At 36.8% G+C, this 17,940-nt stretch overlaps 1 protein-coding gene across 4 annotated transcripts in view; it reads right to left on the bottom strand.

The window, feature by feature from the left end:
• Positions 1-502: 502 nt before the first annotated feature.
• LOC131071252 (N6-adenosine-methyltransferase non-catalytic subunit MTB) overlaps positions 503-17,940 on the bottom strand; it is a 59,330-nt gene continuing 41,892 nt past the window's right edge. For all 4 annotated transcript variants that reach the window (XM_058007007.2, XM_058007010.2, XM_058007008.2 and 1 more), the window contains 4 exons: positions 3,951-4,055; positions 3,631-3,739; positions 3,049-3,200; positions 503-1,370 (listed from right to left, as the gene is read on the bottom strand). In XM_058007007.2, coding sequence (XP_057862990.2) covers positions 861-1,370; positions 3,049-3,200; positions 3,631-3,739; positions 3,951-4,055 — 876 coding nt within the window. In that variant the 3' untranslated portion in view covers positions 503-860. The remainder of the gene's footprint in view (positions 1,371-3,048; positions 3,201-3,630; positions 3,740-3,950; positions 4,056-17,940) is intronic.

Raw genomic sequence — 17,940 nt, 5'->3', positions numbered from 1 at the left:
GAAGTCCCAGCTCACCACAGGCAAAGGATGATTACCTACATCCTCATTTGTAATGTATAAAAAACTTGACAACAAATCTTCAGAGTAAAGACAAGACTTGGAATTGTTGTATAAATTTACATAATCACATCAATCAACAAAAGAAGGGCATGAATAGATTATTGTCAGAAACGGATTACCAATGAGAATTGAACACATTTGAAAAGAAAATAAAACCACAAAAGAATATAAAGGCAAAATCAGATGACTTAATTAAGCATTTCCTGTTTTGCATGTTAAACCATATGAATCAGGAATGCATTTGGCTACGTATTAAGTCAACAAAGAATGTCAGTCACAGTTAGATGAGAATTTAGTGCAAGATCAAAGAGAAAAATTCAGCATGGCATATTATATATGAGTTGCAAGGTATGTAAATCTGAAAAACTACTCCCTTGAAGACCTATGTTAGTCGTTTGATTCCATATTTACACATTAATGAGAGTTAGTAGACAAAAGAATATATAATGAATACACTCACTGGAAAACTGAATCAAGGATATTTTAGAACAAAATGTACTTTCTAAAATCCAGACTTCAATTAAGAGACCGAAATTATCAGCCATCTAGTAACAGGGGGCATAGATACAAAGGGAAAAAGGAAAAATTCCCTCAGATCAATAAAAACAACAAAATAATTTGGAATACTCAGAACCCAAACCTCCAGCAGCTTTCTCCCTCCGCAATAGTTGTATGGTTTTCTGTCTGTCCTTGACAATTTAAAAATAGCAGTTGCTGTGATATGCATGATACAAGAAGAACAGGTGCTGTCAGAGCCTCCATTTAAAACACCTGCATCTAGCAGGCAACTAGGAAGGATTTTACTTCTGTGAATCCAGGTTTCCAGGCGTTCCTGCATCTAGAAATTTTTCCTCCTCAGTGCTGCCATCAACCTCCAAGCCAGCTCTCGGCCCCATACTTGACGTTTTAGAGGAGCTTGGGTGCACAGGAACTGGTCTTTGTTCATTAATTGGAACAGAACTGCCAGTTCTAGACATTTCTGACACAGGCAAAGCAGGTACTGAGCCTAATGCATTGGAAACTTGAACTTCCTGAGCAGATCCACCAACAGAAGTTGCCACAGCTGATGGTTGTGTATTCTGTGCAGGACCTGGAGATGTGGATGAAGCCTTCTTGCTTGTAGAATTCGCTGCAGGCTGTGAAACAGAATTTGTTTGCTGCTGCTGGCTTTTTTGTGGTGGAGATTTAGGTCGAAGACTTTCTATCTCAGGTGAGGTTCCAACGAGGTGAGGAGCATCAGGAGGTGGGTTACGACCAGCTCCACCTTGCCAAACTTTCCCATCTTTATCTAAAAAGTTCTTGATGTAGCCCTGAAAGAAGATTGCAATCTTGTTACATGCAAGAACTTTGCGGAATCACTGTTCCACATAATACACATATAACACAATCACAAGAGATTTTCATCACAGCTTCCAATCAAAGAAGAAAATAAACAAATCAATCTTAGATAGTGCACAAAATTCATTATATCCGTTAGTTTGAAATCTGTATAGATAATCATTCATAAACATGTGTTTGTCCTGATATGTCAGGACACCACCAATTCCTGTGGAAGATTAAAGTTGTAGCATATAAGAATAAAGTTAAATATAATAGACATTACGATCTAAATGATTCACAAATATGACAAAAATGAGAAAGCCTTCTAACTTTTCAATTAGAAATGCCATTAGACTCTTGGTTAAAAAATATATTCCATATTGCAACATACGATGGGAAAAATTTAGTACGCGTCAAACTATTGTTTCTGCCCTCTATATATATTGCAGTCTGACAAATGTTTTCAAATGACAAAATGCAAAACCAAGACGAGTGACAGTACAACTCTTATTGATTTAATATTGGTTCCATGGCTGTGTCAAAAGAACCGGATAGATGACAGACCACTAATGGTCGGAATTCAAGATGTATAAAACACAACTGATGAAGCAAAATATCAATCAACGAGGCTAGAGAAGCAAGAGTCCATTTTGAGTATTGGAAGAAGCAAAGCCTGCTCCCAGGAACCAACTATGTCTAAGGAAGATATGTGATGCAAACTTCAAGAAAAAGAAAACATCATACTCTAAAGGACTCAAAAAAACCATACCAGACTTCAAAGAGCAGTGTCGAATATCAGATAACCAAAAGTAAGTTAATAGAACTCCAAATATACAAAAACTGCAATTAAAGTAACAGGGATAACCCAAATTTAGTTAAGTATAATATAAGAAAGACGACTATGAGATGAGAAAATCAAAAAGTAAGACACTGTCCAACAGAAGAAATAAGCAACAAACACACACTAGTCAAAGAAAACAACAAGAATGAGCACATGAGAAGTGGAACAAACAAGATCGGTAACCTACTTGTCATTACTAAAAAGTAAAAAGTTACAAAAGAAAAAAGAACAGAGAGTCCTGAAAGAAAGCATGGAATGAAGCAAGCAAGAGTAATAGACTAAAAATTAATTGACACACAAGAAAATGTTACTAAAGTCACGAGTAATATTGTGGAGCAGTTGCAATTTGGAACAGTGCACTCCATTTCAAATCTACTAGCTGATATGTCTCATTGTCATGCACTGCAGTAATCTTATTCCAACCAATTTATTTAGAAATAAAATTACTGTAATGCATCATATATGCTGTGCATCATAAACCAAGACCAAGTCATTCCCCATTGAAGCTAACACCTTTCACCTATCTTATCAAAATATTATTTTTGCATTGTCTTCCCTTTGATATAATCTTAAATGTCTGTCTTATGTCCACCCATAAGCAAATTTGTATCATCATATCCTTAAATTAGTTCTACTGTCCATCTATTCCTTATCCATCATAATTATCAGGGTTAGATCATACAAAGTTCAAAGAGAAATGCAAATTTTCTAAGTAATCTAGCAGTGCCAGAAATGTACTTACACAAGTAAAACAGTAAATGCCATAGAAATATACAATGCATCTCAAAATTTAATTGGCTTAAACATTAAAATTAACAGAAACATACCTCTGAATTGAAATTTGATGATGAAAGCCCCTTGCCGACTGTAAGCCAACCTGCCCGTATATTATGGTCCTCACCAAAAAGCTCTAAGCGTCGGCGACCAAGGGCAAAGTGTTCAATTATACGATATAGATCCTCAGGCTTTGTAGTTGATCCTAAATTTTGCACAAAAATACATCATTAAAGTTCTATGAAAAGTATGCTAGACAAAGTAAGAGATAAATAAATTATATACACCAACCAGTTACATTTCTCCCTTGACCAAAACCATGTAATCCATACAAAATTAATTAATGGCTTCTCAAAATTATTCAATGTTTGAAAACAACACTATAAATGGAAACCATAACGGCTTAGCGCAAACTCAATTCTTTCCATTAAAGAGCATTTTACTACTGCTTATGGGTGCTTCAGATGACCAACTCTCTTAGCTTCCACGATGGAATTCTGTTCTATGGAATTAGACAGTAACTAAATGCTTATACAGATAATTGAATGTTTAGCAATGTATTTATGCAACTAGAGTGTAAGATGAAAGCAAAAGATCTATAGTTCAATTCATAATGACTAAGAAGTATTACCAACCTTGAGGTGGTTCTTCTGCAATGATTATATCTGTGTCAATGTTAGCATGAATTATATGCCCATCAGTACTCCGACGAACAGTTCCCTTTATACCCATCAAACAATGCTCCTGCAGCGTTCTATATAAGTTAATATAGCTAAGCCAGAGTATCATTAATGCAGTTTTAAGAAAAGTCCATAGATCAAAGAAGAGATCAGATATAAAGAAAATTAATTACATCAACTAAATGAAGCAAGTTATTTCCAGTAACTTAATGAATAATGTTTTCTAACATTTTCAGAGTCGGTAACTTAATTACATACAGCTTCAAGCTACTTACCTTTGAGTGCTGAAATAATGTGTGGGAATCATGACGTAAGCCTGGAGATGGATTGGCCTTGTTTGTCTTGACCCAACAAATATCTTCACATCTCCGAAATCCCCACTAACAAAAGATATCAAAACTGTGAAATTCTATTTGTAATTCAAGTAGAATTGAAATCTAAAATAGTTATTTACAGGAAATGATAGCTGCAATGTGAACAATAAGCAATTTATTTCACTATCTGGCAGCAAGCTGCACTGTTTACAATTCATGAAATTGCAACTGAAAGATAAATTTGTCAATTTTGGCAACAAGGCTTCAAGATCGATGCATGCAACTATTCAACTGAATTAAGATAAGAGAATCTTGGCAACTATGCAATGCAATCTTCCTTACAAAGCTTATGCAAATATTAGAGAGGCTTCTAGTGGTAATTCCTTCTAGAATCCAGTGAAACTTACAATGTCAAAACTAAAAACAAGTTGGTGCCAATGCATTCCAGATTGTTTCAAACTGAAAGCTACTACTATTCTTAAGTATTCTTGTGATAAACTGAACATAAAAATTTAAAGAGAAATAATATACTATTTCCAGATTAGCCATTGATAAACCTTTCAGTTTTCAGTTGAACCACAAAAATATTTGCAATGGACAATTTTTTAGATATGAAATCACAATACTATTTACTAAATTACTGAAATCGGATTCAAGCTGCTGTAATACCATACTAAACCAAACAGCTCCTACATAGATCTCCAAAAGTATAAAGAAAGGTGCAATTCATACCCTAGAAGTTACGATAGACTTCGAAATGATTAAATTAATAAATACCAACAAATATTGATCTGGCAGATTCCAAAACTGAACCACAGCACTTACAATGTATAGCAGGTCATACCAATTACCAAATGTGTATGGTTCCGTAAATGCAATGTTAATCCTTCAAAAATAACGATGCAGCAGTCTTCACTATGCTGCAGTTAGCATTTCCCACTAGACACGGCACTTCAGGTGAGTATCATAATAGCTTACAATTTGCTCTAGAATATGTACAGCTCACACAAATCCTCCCTATCATTTAGATTTGCTGCAAGCAGCAAATAAAAATCATAGAAACCTAGAAACCTATAACTCAACACACCACAACCATAATCTAAAAACTCCACATACACACAAATTCTGGATAATCAAATCAACTGCAGTATTTTTTGAAAATCCCACACAATCAAATCAGCTCATTGGTAATCATTGAATGTACTTACACCTTTAGTCTAGAGGACTTTTGTCCTCAAATGTATTTAGGAAAGGGTTTTTGTCCTAGGGAAAAGTTGAAAACAATAGCTTTATAAACTCTTCAGGGAATTAAAATAATAATATTTGCTTTTCACCCAACAAAACCTAATTTAAAATTACTCTTCTAACTGTACCCAAAATAATAATAATAAAAAAAAACATTCCTAAGAGTTATTTAAGGCTGTGTTTTGCCCCATTTAGGCAACCTGATTAATAATATTTAAGTTATCCTTTACAACGTTTCCAAATAATATTAGGAACAACTCATATAATTATTGAAATAAATATTTCCCTAACCCCACCAATTAACCTACGGGAAATCAAATTATAGGATAAGGGACTTGCCAAATGCTTAAGCCTAAAATGGGGACATTTGAGTTTTACTTTGTTGTAATCTCAATTTAGCATACACATCCAAATTCATAGATTAATTTTTCTTTCAAGAATTTTGATTTGGCATAAGCATTTAAATTCCTAGAATAACTTGACAAGATAAATCATCTAAATCATCTATTAAAGTGACAGATCAAAAACATCCCATCTCTTTATTAAATCATCATCAAAGATCTAAAGGTTGATTCACAAGAAATAACTCCCAACAACACAAAACTACCACCATAAACATCAATAAAGACGATAAGTGTGAACCAAATCTTTTAATCCAAAAGGTGTTGCGCACTATACATAACAAAAATAAAGCAAAGACCAATCAACTAAGGGATTTTAGCCCAAGAAACATAATGTAAAATATTAATGAAGATGTAGAAAATAGGGTGGAAAAAACATTCAAGTACCTGATTACTCTTAACCCTGACAAGAAGCCCCCATTGAAAACATCTCTCCATTTTTTCTTCTTCAACTGTCCTCTTTCATCCTGATGACGGTTCACGGAGTGTGACCCGAAACATTGATGCAAAAGTTCTTACACAGTTGAATCCAGAAACTAATTATAATCATATCCAAACCAATTCCTTTTCGAATTTGAGGTCTTGTTGTGACCAAATCACACATCGCCCCATCATAAATGGGGACCCCTCTCTTTTGCTTTTGTAGTTGTAGAATAAAGTGTCAAAGTCTTTGTAATAGCTTAGCGTAGAGTAAGAGTCTTTTTAAATCAAAAAATTAAAAAGTGAAAAATTTAAAAATTTAAAAAATTCAAAAATTGCAAAATCGAAAAATTTGGCTAAGGCATGGAAAAGGTTAAGGCATTCTAACCAAGAACCCTGTCTTTGAACATGAACCCCATCCTTTAAACAAGGCATTCCAATCTAGAAGGCTACACGTTTGAGGCTAGAACATGAGATGTGATTGTCAAGAACTCCACCATTTGACCAAGAGGCCCGTCCTTTGACTTTGATCATCTATTACTAATCGATTCTCATGAGCAAGTTCAAGTTTGAATGGGGTGAGTTCAAGGTGGCACTGCTTTGATCAACACGATGTAAGCCATTCAATGGACGTAGCAAATGAAGAACAAGAGACGCATGCAATGCTTAGACAATCAATAAGGCTAGCTCAAGATTTAGAGTCTCCACGATGCAACCTCAAATACCGCATTCAATGCAAAATTCTGAACTCGAGGAAGATTGCAAGTATCAAGTGCAATATTCAAGTGTGAGCGCAAATGGTTTTAAGTTCAAGGTCGAATTGCAAATAAACAGTTGCAATACATTTAATGAGAAACACTTAGATTGCAAAATACCTTCATGAGATAATTGCAAGGCAATTATAATTGGACGACTAGGAGCAAAACTCGATGCCTCTTGCTAATGGTTAAGGTGGCACAAAGTTGTAAGACTTAGTGGCTGGCATTGATATTATTGAATTGCATTTAATAGGAAGTGTTCACCTATGAAATGATTGCAAAGCGATTGGAATTCAAAAGGCAAAATTCGAAGATTTGACATGATGCATTTAATAGATGTCATCTTGTCTTTTTAAAAAATAAGTAAATTTGAATTTCCAAAGCACCACGATTTGGAGTATCAAGTTATTTTAAATTTGCAATTCATATCGACCAAATATTGAATAAGGGTGTTCATGGTGTTTATCATCCCAATCGAAGCATTAAATGAAAGTTGCCAACCCCTTTGTAATGATGTATCAATTTCTATAAGCTTCAAATTGATCATATCATTTGATCAATTTGAAATCGATTTTGCCTTTGTTTGCCAACAATAGAACTTCATCAGCAAACTGTGAGGCCAGCGATCTAATTTTGATCTGATTTTGATCAGATCATGAGAGCGAAAGTATCCTAGGACGCAGCGATTTCATCTTTCACCTATGGCAATTATGTTCAGAGCTTTGACATTGGCGATTTATCCTAGGACACAGCGATTTCATCTTTCACCTATGGCAATTATGTTCAGAGCTTTGACATTGGCGATTTATCCTAGGGGACACAGCGAACTCCTGCCTGCATGCTGCAACTCCATTTTGATATCAACGATTTGACATTGGCAATTTGACATTAGCAAACCCTTCAAGCTCGATTTTGAATCATCAGCAAATTACGTTCCTTGTTTGACAGTGATTCTGAATGGGGTGACTATGAATTTACAAAGAATTGTGCCTAATCAAGATCCATTGATCAGCGATCCACTCTTCACTTGATAGGCAGTTTTGTCAATCATTTTTGATAAGTGCACTGGCTTTGCACAGTGAATTGGACCTCAAAAGGCAGCGATTACTAATTTTGATCAGAGATTCAAAGTTGTCGCAGTGTTTTATGAAGAGCGATTTCTCCCATATCAGCGATTCTGATTATCGAATTTGTCCAAAATCCTCTCGTGACCAGCGATTTTGTTCATTTTGAAAGCGAAATTGTCACTGTGGCATAAAAGATCAAGCTTATTTCATAAGCCCAGCTGATCAACAAATTTTAACGGGATCAGTGTGTTCACATTAAAGGTTTGTACAGGACCAGCGATCAATCAAAATGTGTATACATTTAGATGTATAAATTTGCTCCAAAAGTATAAAAACAGGTGATATGTCCGCTCACTTTGAAACTGCATGATAGATCTGAAACAAGTCTTATTTCTTCATTCTGTGAGGAATCGAGCCTCATGTTGTGACTGATTTGGTTTCTTACTTGTTTCTTCATGAGGGTTTTTGTCTTCACTTTGCTGTATTTGGGTGATATTGCTCAGTAATGGGTCTGATTTGCAAGCTGAGGGTTCAACTTAGATACCTAGGGTTTTATGCAATATTGTGGGGTCTTGATGAATTATCATTTCTTAGATTGTTCTTAGCCTAGGAGGCTGATTCCTTCTTGCAAGCAAATATCCATTCCATAAAACTAACTTAGCCAACTCTCACAGGTACAGGATGGCAGCAGCGAGGCTGGCTCTCATCAAGGAGGATTCCAAGAACATCATTGTGGAGTCCAAGATTATGTCATATAGGCGATCCTAACCTAGGTCAGCACAACATGAACAAGTTTCAAGGCCTGTTATACACCACGAAACCATCAAGCGTCTCCAAGATGATGATTGAGAGTGGTATCGTCAAGGCGGCAGGCTTCCCTTTAGCCGTATAGTGCAATGAGCTTATTGAGGAGTGCGCTAGACATTATGATCCAAATGGGAGGATGATCGTGGCACCTGATGGAAAAGAGCTTGCCTACCTTTCCGAGGATGCAATCAGTGAAGCTTTTCAAATACCTCAACTCAGCCATATGATAACAAAGAGCAAGGATGCTGCCAAGGCAGTCTATGAGGATGATCTCAACCAATGCCAGGAGATAATTAACAAGTATTGGGTGGTGAAGAGTAGAGCTCGTCAATGCAAGCTTTTCAACTCGCTTCACAGAAATGACTTCAAAGAGGAGTTTGGAGATTTGATCACGCTTCTTAGCCGAGTCTTTGGGATTCCATAGGCCTTTCAGTTCGAACCTTGGATGTTCTACTTCATGGACATAGTGTCATTAGGAAAGGAAAGACCCCATTGGGCAAGGATTATTAGTAACACCATTGATGTGCAATTCAGAAGATTGGAGAGGACAAAGACATTCTGCATGGGATCATATATCTGATATCATATTCTCTCTCACCTGGGCATATGAGTATACAAGTTTGATGTACAGGGGACCGGTTGGTACAAGATTGGGACAATTGAGAGCATGTGAGTCCTATCCACAGTTGCATTATCTTAACAAGCCTCACTATAGAAGAGTAAATGATGCTTTCACTATGCATATCACGAGGACAGTATAGGGTGGCATTCACAAGAGACTATCTCCAGAAGCAAAAGAATTGATAGAGAAATTTGGTGCATAGTTCATCCAGTTTCCAAAGTTTACCTATCTAAGAGTTCAAGAATGTTCTTGCCCACCTCTTATGTTAACACGGTATCCCACTGACAAGCTAATATTGCTCGCAATAATAACACAGTTGATGACATACAAAAGAACAAAACGAAGACGAAGATTACTTTTCCTATTTCATTAGAAAAGTCTTTAAAGGTATGCCCATCTCTACAAGCAGCAAAGAAGATAAGTGAAGAATTGAAGTCTTTCCTCTTCCAACCATACACTCCTAGAGACAACTTTGATCCTTATGGCATCGTCCGAAAGACAAGCGGAAAGAAACACAGACATAAGTTACACCTAGAGGATCACTTCATGAATGCATCAGATGATATGGGAATAAGAAAGAAGATGTGCTCTATGCTACCTATTGATATTATTAAGGCAACTAAGGTAGTCCAAGTCGCCGATCAGACACAAGACAATGGCAAGTATCTCCTACCAATGTATGAGATGGAAAAGAATAAGCAAGTGAAGGTCAATTGGAACGATATTGAGATTACAGATTTGAAAGAGTTGATGGAGCCTATCATTTCAAACACAAAATGATGGGCGGAGGCACAACCTCATATATTGAGTGATCAAGGTATTCAAGCGACATTTCAGATGATGTGAAACGAGGAGTCATCTAATGAAGGGATGGAAAATGAGAGTCATAATGAGAGTGCAGCTCAATCATCTCATTCCAAGGGATCCCAACAAAAGGAAGTTAATGAGGAAGAAAAACCGAAGAAGAAACTTAAGTCAAGTCAGGCACCTCATCTTTCTTTCGGTGCTTCATCTATACATCAAGAGGAAGAGAATCAAGCAGTTGGAACAAGTATTGATCATGGAATGAATAGTAAGGGAAAGCAGCAAGTGGTCCTGTTGTGAGGTATTCATACATCGCCCCATTGCAAATGGGGACCCCCACTTTTCGCTTTCTAGGGTTAGTCCTTTTTGCTCAGTCCTAGGTTGTCTTAGGGTCTTAACTATTAATCTTTGCATTAAAGGGATAGAATTTCTTGAGTGGCCAGAGAATTCATCAACTCGGGTGGAAAGGAATTGAATGAGGAGTCTTCCCTAGGATCATTTTTGAAGATTAATTTAATATGGACATTGAAGTGACTCAAGAATTGGAAGTTTCAATCAATAAAGTATAGCCAAGGGCGAATGTCGTCCCAAAGGTCTGAGAGCTGCACTTTAGGTCCGTCCTCATCAAGGTCCCAGAGCGAGCTTTGTCTTTAAGCCTTGTCCTTACTAAGGACATAGAGCGAAATCCTCATATAGGTCATGAAGCGAGTTTCTTCACTTGATCATATATCTTCCATCAGCTTAGACCTTGAGAGACCATGAAGCGAGATTTGATAGGGCTTGTCCTCCTTTAGGCTTGGAGCGAGTTTTTAATTATAAGGCCTGTCCTCACCATGGTCATAGAGCGAATTCACCTCAAATCTTGTCCTTAGGCCGGTTATCAAGCGAACTTGATCATATAGGTCATGTCCTTCAAAAGGACATTGGGCGAATTTAACTACCTTAACCTTGTCCTTGCTGAGGGTGCAGAGCGATCTGCTGATGGTCATCGAGTGAATTTGAACATGTCTTTGCCTTGTCCTTGCAGGGGTCTTAGAGCGAATTCTTTCTATGTACCTTAGAGAAAGCTTAGAGCAAATTTTCTTGAGAATATGTACCTCACTCACCACTTGAAGCGAACTTCTCCATCAAACCATGTGCCTTGCTGGCCTTCCAGAGTGAACTGCCTTATCAATCTTGTCCTTAGGATGGTCATGGAGCGATCTGTTTTAGGGCCTGTCCTTAGGAAAGACATAGAGCAAATTTTGTTTTTGAGCCTGTCCATAGGCTAGTCACAGAGCGAAAATTCCATTTTAGGGCTTGCCCTGGGAAGGACACAGAGCGAACTCTCTTGTGAGTCTTGTCCTTGGGCCGGACACACAGCGAAATTTCCATTTAGGTCTTGTCCTTAGAAAGGACGATGAGCGAAAGTTTGACATGAGTCCTGTTCTTAGGCCAGTACTCAAGCGAATTTTATCATATAGGTTCCGTCCTTGGAAAGGACAAGGAGCGAACTGCTTGTCTTGGTCTTGACCGCCCAAATGACATGAAGAAAATTGATGAGAGTAAAGGTCAGCCAGCGAATTGGTACAGGTCATGTCCTTGAGAAGGTCACAAAGTGAAATTTGCACTTTAGGGCCTGTCCCTAGCCAGGACAGAGAGCGAAGTTTATATTTTAACTTGGTCCTTACCAAGGACAGTGAGCGAACTTTCCCATATAGGTCTTGTCCTTAGCAAGGATGAAGGGTGAATTTGTTTATAGGGCCTGTCCTTCAAGAGGGGAGCGAACTGCTTGTCTTGGTCTTGACCGCCCAAATGACATGAAGAAAATTGATGAGAGTAAAGGTCAGCCAGCGAATTGGTATAGGTCATGTCCTTGAGAAGGTCACAAAGTGAAATTTGCACTTTAGGGCCTGTCCCTAGCCAGGACAGAGAGCGAAGTTTATATTTTAACTTGGTCCTTACCAAGGACAGTGAGCGAACTTTCCCATATAGGTCTTGTCCTTAGCAAGGATGAAGGGTGAATTTGTTTATAGGGCCTGTCCTTCAAGAGGACACAGAGCTAAGTGATTGATATGTTTTATCTTTGAGGTGGTCATGGAGCTAATTCACTTATTATAGAACCTGTCCTTGAAGAAGACATTGGGCGAAGTCCTTGCCTTCAGTTTGATCATCAAACACATGAAGCGATTTTATAGGTCCTGTCCTTAGGACAGACATGGAGCGAATTTTGAATATAGGTCTTGTCCTTCAAAAGGACGGCGAGAGAATTTTGATTATAGGGCCTGTCCCTAAGGCGGTCATAGAGCGAAATATACATCAAGAGTCCCGCCTTCATCAAGGATAGACGGCAAATTAATTATAGGTCCTGTCCTCTAAGAGAACCAAGAGCGAAACACCATATAGGGCGTGTCCTTGAAGAGGACATTGAGCGAAATCAATGCTTAATCAAAATGAATGTACCTTGATCAAGTTCCTAAGCAGAGTCGCATGATACAAAAGGTTTGGCACTAAATTATATTCAAAATTTCAATTTTCAATGAAGGAAACTTAAAATGAAGAGTCGACCAACATGAAAGGTTAATTGATATTCATTTTTCACTAAGTCGGCCTAATTGTTTCATAAGGCATATCGCATATATAAAGGCATTCACAAGATCATTTTAGAATCAAAACAAAACATTGTCTTCTATCATCAGCGAATTTTGTAAGCAGGTTAAGCGAATTTATCCAACAGTCAGCAAGATTCAGTTTTTAAAGACAGCGAAGTATATTCAAAGAAGGAAAATTCAGTCATTAGCAAGGCGAATTGAATAAAGGGACAGCAACAAAGTCAAAATCTAGAATTGATTGGAAGGCAAAATTTATCATTGGTGACAGCAAAGTCAGAAAAGAAGAAGCAAATTCATCAAGAAGACAACAAATTTGCTTCAACCAAGGAGGGACCCCTTCTATAGATGCTCTTGTTAAACCTGCAAATCACATGAAAATACATAATTACATCAGACTAGGAGGTATCATATGTATTTGATGTTTGCTTATTTGTTTTGCAGGAAATGAAGAAACATTGGAGGAAGATTGGAGTAAAGACCTCAAGGAGAAAGTTTCAACACCAAGGACAAGATACAAGGAGGTTGCCTTCAAAAAGCCTCATCATGCAAATACAAGAACATCAAAGGGAAAAGATCTCAAGATAGTCAAGATTCTCACCGCACCATGGAAACATGAACAGATTAAAGGAACATGATGGAGAAGTCATACAATAACCCAAAGGCAAGCAGGCGAGGATGGAAGAAAGACTTAGCTACATCAATACTTCCCATCACCACTGCTTTGAGCAAGCTAAATATTGATGAGTATCAAGAGATATCTCTCAACATCCCTTCATGGTGACAAGTCAATTCTACAAGTGCAAGTTGAAGCAGCGTCCTAATCATCATCCTAGTCACTACTTCACCAATCCGAGGGTTCCACATCAACATGTCTAGATGCAATGTACCCGAGTCACTAGTGATGGCACAAACTTCGAGGCACCTACCCCTGATATCTATTGGTCCACACTCATGAAATGTAATTTTCTCATTGGATAAGGAGAGTTTGTTGTAACAAACCCTAATTAGGGTTTTCATTGTAAAATATTAGTCATTGATAGAGATTTGATCTGAGTCATTGAATTGTATTGAGAGCACTATAAAAGGCTCAAGCTCTTCATTTGTAAAGGTTAATAGTTAATAGTGCTAGAATAGTGGGTAGCAAATAATTAGTGAATAAGAATAGAATAGAGGATAGAATAGAAGTAGATTAGGAGAGGGAAGAATTGTTGGTATGACTTGTAAATGAGACTCTTTTCTATAAAGTTACGGTGAAATTTGTTATTTCAACAAGCCTCATGGTTCTACACTCATTGCTCAATGTTGATTAGATTGAATCGAAGAAGTTGTTGAATGTTATGAGCTTAACTTTGAATCGTGCTACACTCATTGCTCATGCATTAACTTAAATGGTGATCAATGTTTGATGGTAATGGTTCGAACATCTTTGAATCGTCCTTAGAAGATTCACTGAGCTTGTGTCAAATTGTTCATTTTGATGGTGAGACCTTGCTCAGTAGGATTCCATCTAATCGTTCACTCATCTTCCTACATTCTTAGGATTAGAATAGATTCTCTCAACCCTTCGTCTTTTGCCATTTTTTCAATTCAAGTTAGTCTAGGACAAAGAGCATCGCCCAATTGAAATATCAGATGATCAAGTTCCAACAAATCAAGCATTCAAGCATTCGAATGTAAGTCCCCTTGTGATTCCAGCATAATCACATCAAACCAACTAAGCTTATCCACACGTAGTGACCCTACATTCATGAACCTTGGAGTTGTCTCAAATAATCCTTAAGCTAATCTTCAGCATCCGAGAGAATTTGTTCAAGAGAGGACAAGATACTTTTTGGTATTTTATTCCGTGTTCACATGTGCATAAAAAACACATCAACAGGTCCAAGACAAGGTAGCTTCACCCAAGCCAGTCAATGATAAAGCAAGCAATGATACCTATGTGAACATTGGAGATGATGATGAACAAGAAGTCACATCCCCTCCACGAGAAGAACAACAAATGAAAGAGATACAAGTTGAAGAGGAGAGATCAGTTATACCCTAAGTCAAAAGGTTCAAATTCAAATTCAAATTCAGCAACAACAAAATTCGACAAGGAAAAAAAATTCAAAAAAGAATTTGAATTAAATTCATCTTATATAAATTTAATTTTTTAAATATAAATAATAAATATTTACAATAATAAATTTAAAAATAAAATAATATTATACTAAATTTGAATATATATATATATATTATAATAAATTTTAGAATATTATAATATAAATAATTTTTAAATTTTAATTTAAATATTATTGCTATATAAATCATAAATATATCAAATATACAAAAACTTTCATATATAAATTTGAATAACTATATTAGATATGCGTAGTAGTGTTGTGACCTTTTCACACATCGCCCCATTGCAAACGGGGACCCCCTCTTTTCCTACTTTCCGTGTTGGTTAGTTTAGGGTTTTGGCAGCATAGTGGGCAATTTTGAGTTTCTTGTGTCCGAGTCTCGGAATTTTGATCATGCCTATTATCATTTAGGGTTTTTGAAGTTATAGGATCAAGTGCGTAAAGTTGCAATTTTAAATGATCCTAATTTTGTCTAAGTGTAGACCTTTTGAGCGTTAACGTGTTTTTGAATGTCTATGTCGGTGATTTTAAAGTGCTAAGGTGTTTCAGGACCTTTTGGAGTTGTTTTCTCACTCACAGGAAGTTATTCAAGTTGATTTTGTACTTTATCCCGATAGGTTTCCTTGTGTCTCAATTTTTTGGTGAATTTGCCCAAGTCTAGATGAGTTGTATTGAGTTTTGAAGTTTCCTAGTGATTTTGAGTTGAAAAATCATCATTTTCAGGATGAAAATCCATATTCTAAGGGTTAAAAGGTCAAAATTCCACACTAGAGGTGCTTTTCCCCTCATATTCTTGACTACCCATGATTTTTCCCACTCAAAATCCGGAGTGGACATGGATTTCCCTGGAATCCGGATTTCCCTGGAATCCAGACATGCCCTGTTTTTCCCCCATTCATAATCCATGCTAGGATCGATTTTCCACTAGATGACTAAGAATTTGACTAAGTGTTGGGATTTTTCCTGACTACATTTGTTTTTCCACTGCGAGTGTGGATAAGGTTGCGAATGACTTTTATGATGATTCCTGAAATGGATCGATTTTCCACCAAGACTTTTGTGACGAGATTTTGTGGATTTTTATGCGGATATTCATTCCAAACCCTAGGCGAATTTTCACTGGGAATGATTTTGATGAATTTTGTGTCTGGATGAATGTCCAGACAAGGGTCGATTTTCCCCTAGTAGGATTTTTGTGCTGAGTGATGAAGTTTAAGTTGGAATTTTGATTCCAGACCCAAATCAATTTTCCCCTAGACCCATTTTTGTGCAAGTTGATGAGTTTTTGATAGGGATTTTTATCCCTACTTGGGGCGATTTTCCCCCAAAGGGGATGTTTAATGATTTTTAATGAATTTTGTTAAGATTTTTATCCCAATTAAAATTGATTTTCCCCTATTGGTCATTTTTTATCTAAATTTTAAAATCTTTCAATAAAGTGACCCACATTTAATTGTTTTTTTAAAGTGGAACAATTTTTTAAAAATAAATAACAATTAATAAATGATTTGCAATGAGTATTTAATGATTTTACCTTCTAGAAGCAAATTGTCTTTTTGACAGGCAAGTATAAGTACAAGTTTATTATCCCACATTGCTTGTGTGGTGAAAGTTCAAGGTGAAAACAAGTTTAAAAAAAAAAAGGCCAGCATTATAATATTATTATATTTGCCAAGTGTGTACTTGCTAAAGTGATTTTTTCTCCAGCTACCGAAATTTGGTGAAGTGTCAAGTTGACACATTGGGTTGAAGATTGTTTTGTTGCTCATTTTTCCTCATTTTCAGCCCAAGGCGATTTTTATTGGCTGCCATTGGAGTGTGTTGAAGCTTCATTTTTCAGACTTCGGCGATTTTTGGGAGGTGGTGCCATTTTTGGAGGAAAGCGATTTTTGTTTTGGGGAGGTTTTACCTCCATTTTTGGTGATTTCTTCCTTCTTGGGTGGTGGCGCCATTGTTGGGAGTTGCTAGTAATTGTTTTCAAACCTGATATATCCACCATTGCTGAAGATTTTCTACCTCCATTGTTGGCTGGAAGTTCAATTTTCAGACTTCACACATTGTTCCCAGTTGATTTCCACCTAAGGAGATTTTGCCTAGAGGCTAATTGGAGGCATTTTCAGTGCATTTTTCAGAGCTTTTTAAGTTGTTACAGGTCTGAGACTCCATTGATAGGCAGTTGTTCTCAAAAAAACTCCATTTCCAGCCACTTCTCATTTTTGGTGATCTTGTTTGGAAGGCGTTTTTTATCATTTTTAGGGATTTTTACTACTTTGCAAGGTGCTGGTAAGTCTGAAACAATTCATTTTCAGACTTGTACTCTATAAAATATTCTTTTTACCAGCCATACTTACATTCCCGAGATTGATTGTTTTCAGCATTGAAGTCGATTTTCATCACGTTTGTGCACATTTGGGTGATTGCAACATGTTTTTAGAGATTAATTTGTGAAGTTGCAGGTTGTCTTCAGATTTGCTGGCAACCATTGTTGACCTCGGAAGGTGTCTTCAGACAGTTTTGTGTAAAAAGACAACCTTTCACACCTTTCCTTAGTCATTGTTTGATACGGTATACGCCTTCGCACTATAATTTGAATATAATTTCTAGGTATAAGGAGGTGTTTTCAGACTTTGGTCTGAAAATTATTAATTGTAATGAATTTCAGGAGGGTTGTATACCCTAACCTTGTCACATTTTGCATTCTATTGTTGAAATCTATTGAGAGTGTGGATTGTTTTCCTGATTTCCATACCCAAATTTGTCTAGATCATAAGGAAATAAGAATTTTTGTCAGAAATATTTTCCGAAGTCCTATTCTAGCTTCATACAAGTACGATGTCGAAGTCCGGACTCAAGAAAAGGAGAACAACAGAAGATAGTTGAGACTGGATTCTATCCAGAATCCAAGATGTCATCTAGATGGAAGGAGGTTACAGACACGAACATGCATTTCCTAAACATGAGCCAGATGCTACAACGGATGTTCGGCATTGGGAGCCAGATTCTTTCCCCAGCTTATGTGAACATTATGAAGAGTGGCATTTATCAGGCCGTTGGATTTCCGCAATCCATACAGTGCAGTGAGCTTATCCTGAAATGTGCACGATGTTATGATC

This window comes from Cryptomeria japonica, chromosome 8 (genome assembly GCF_030272615.1).
Source record: "Cryptomeria japonica chromosome 8, Sugi_1.0, whole genome shotgun sequence".
NCBI classification, from domain to species: Eukaryota; Viridiplantae; Streptophyta; class Pinopsida; order Cupressales; family Cupressaceae; genus Cryptomeria; species Cryptomeria japonica.
This window is presented reverse-complemented; position numbering and strand designations above follow the sequence as displayed.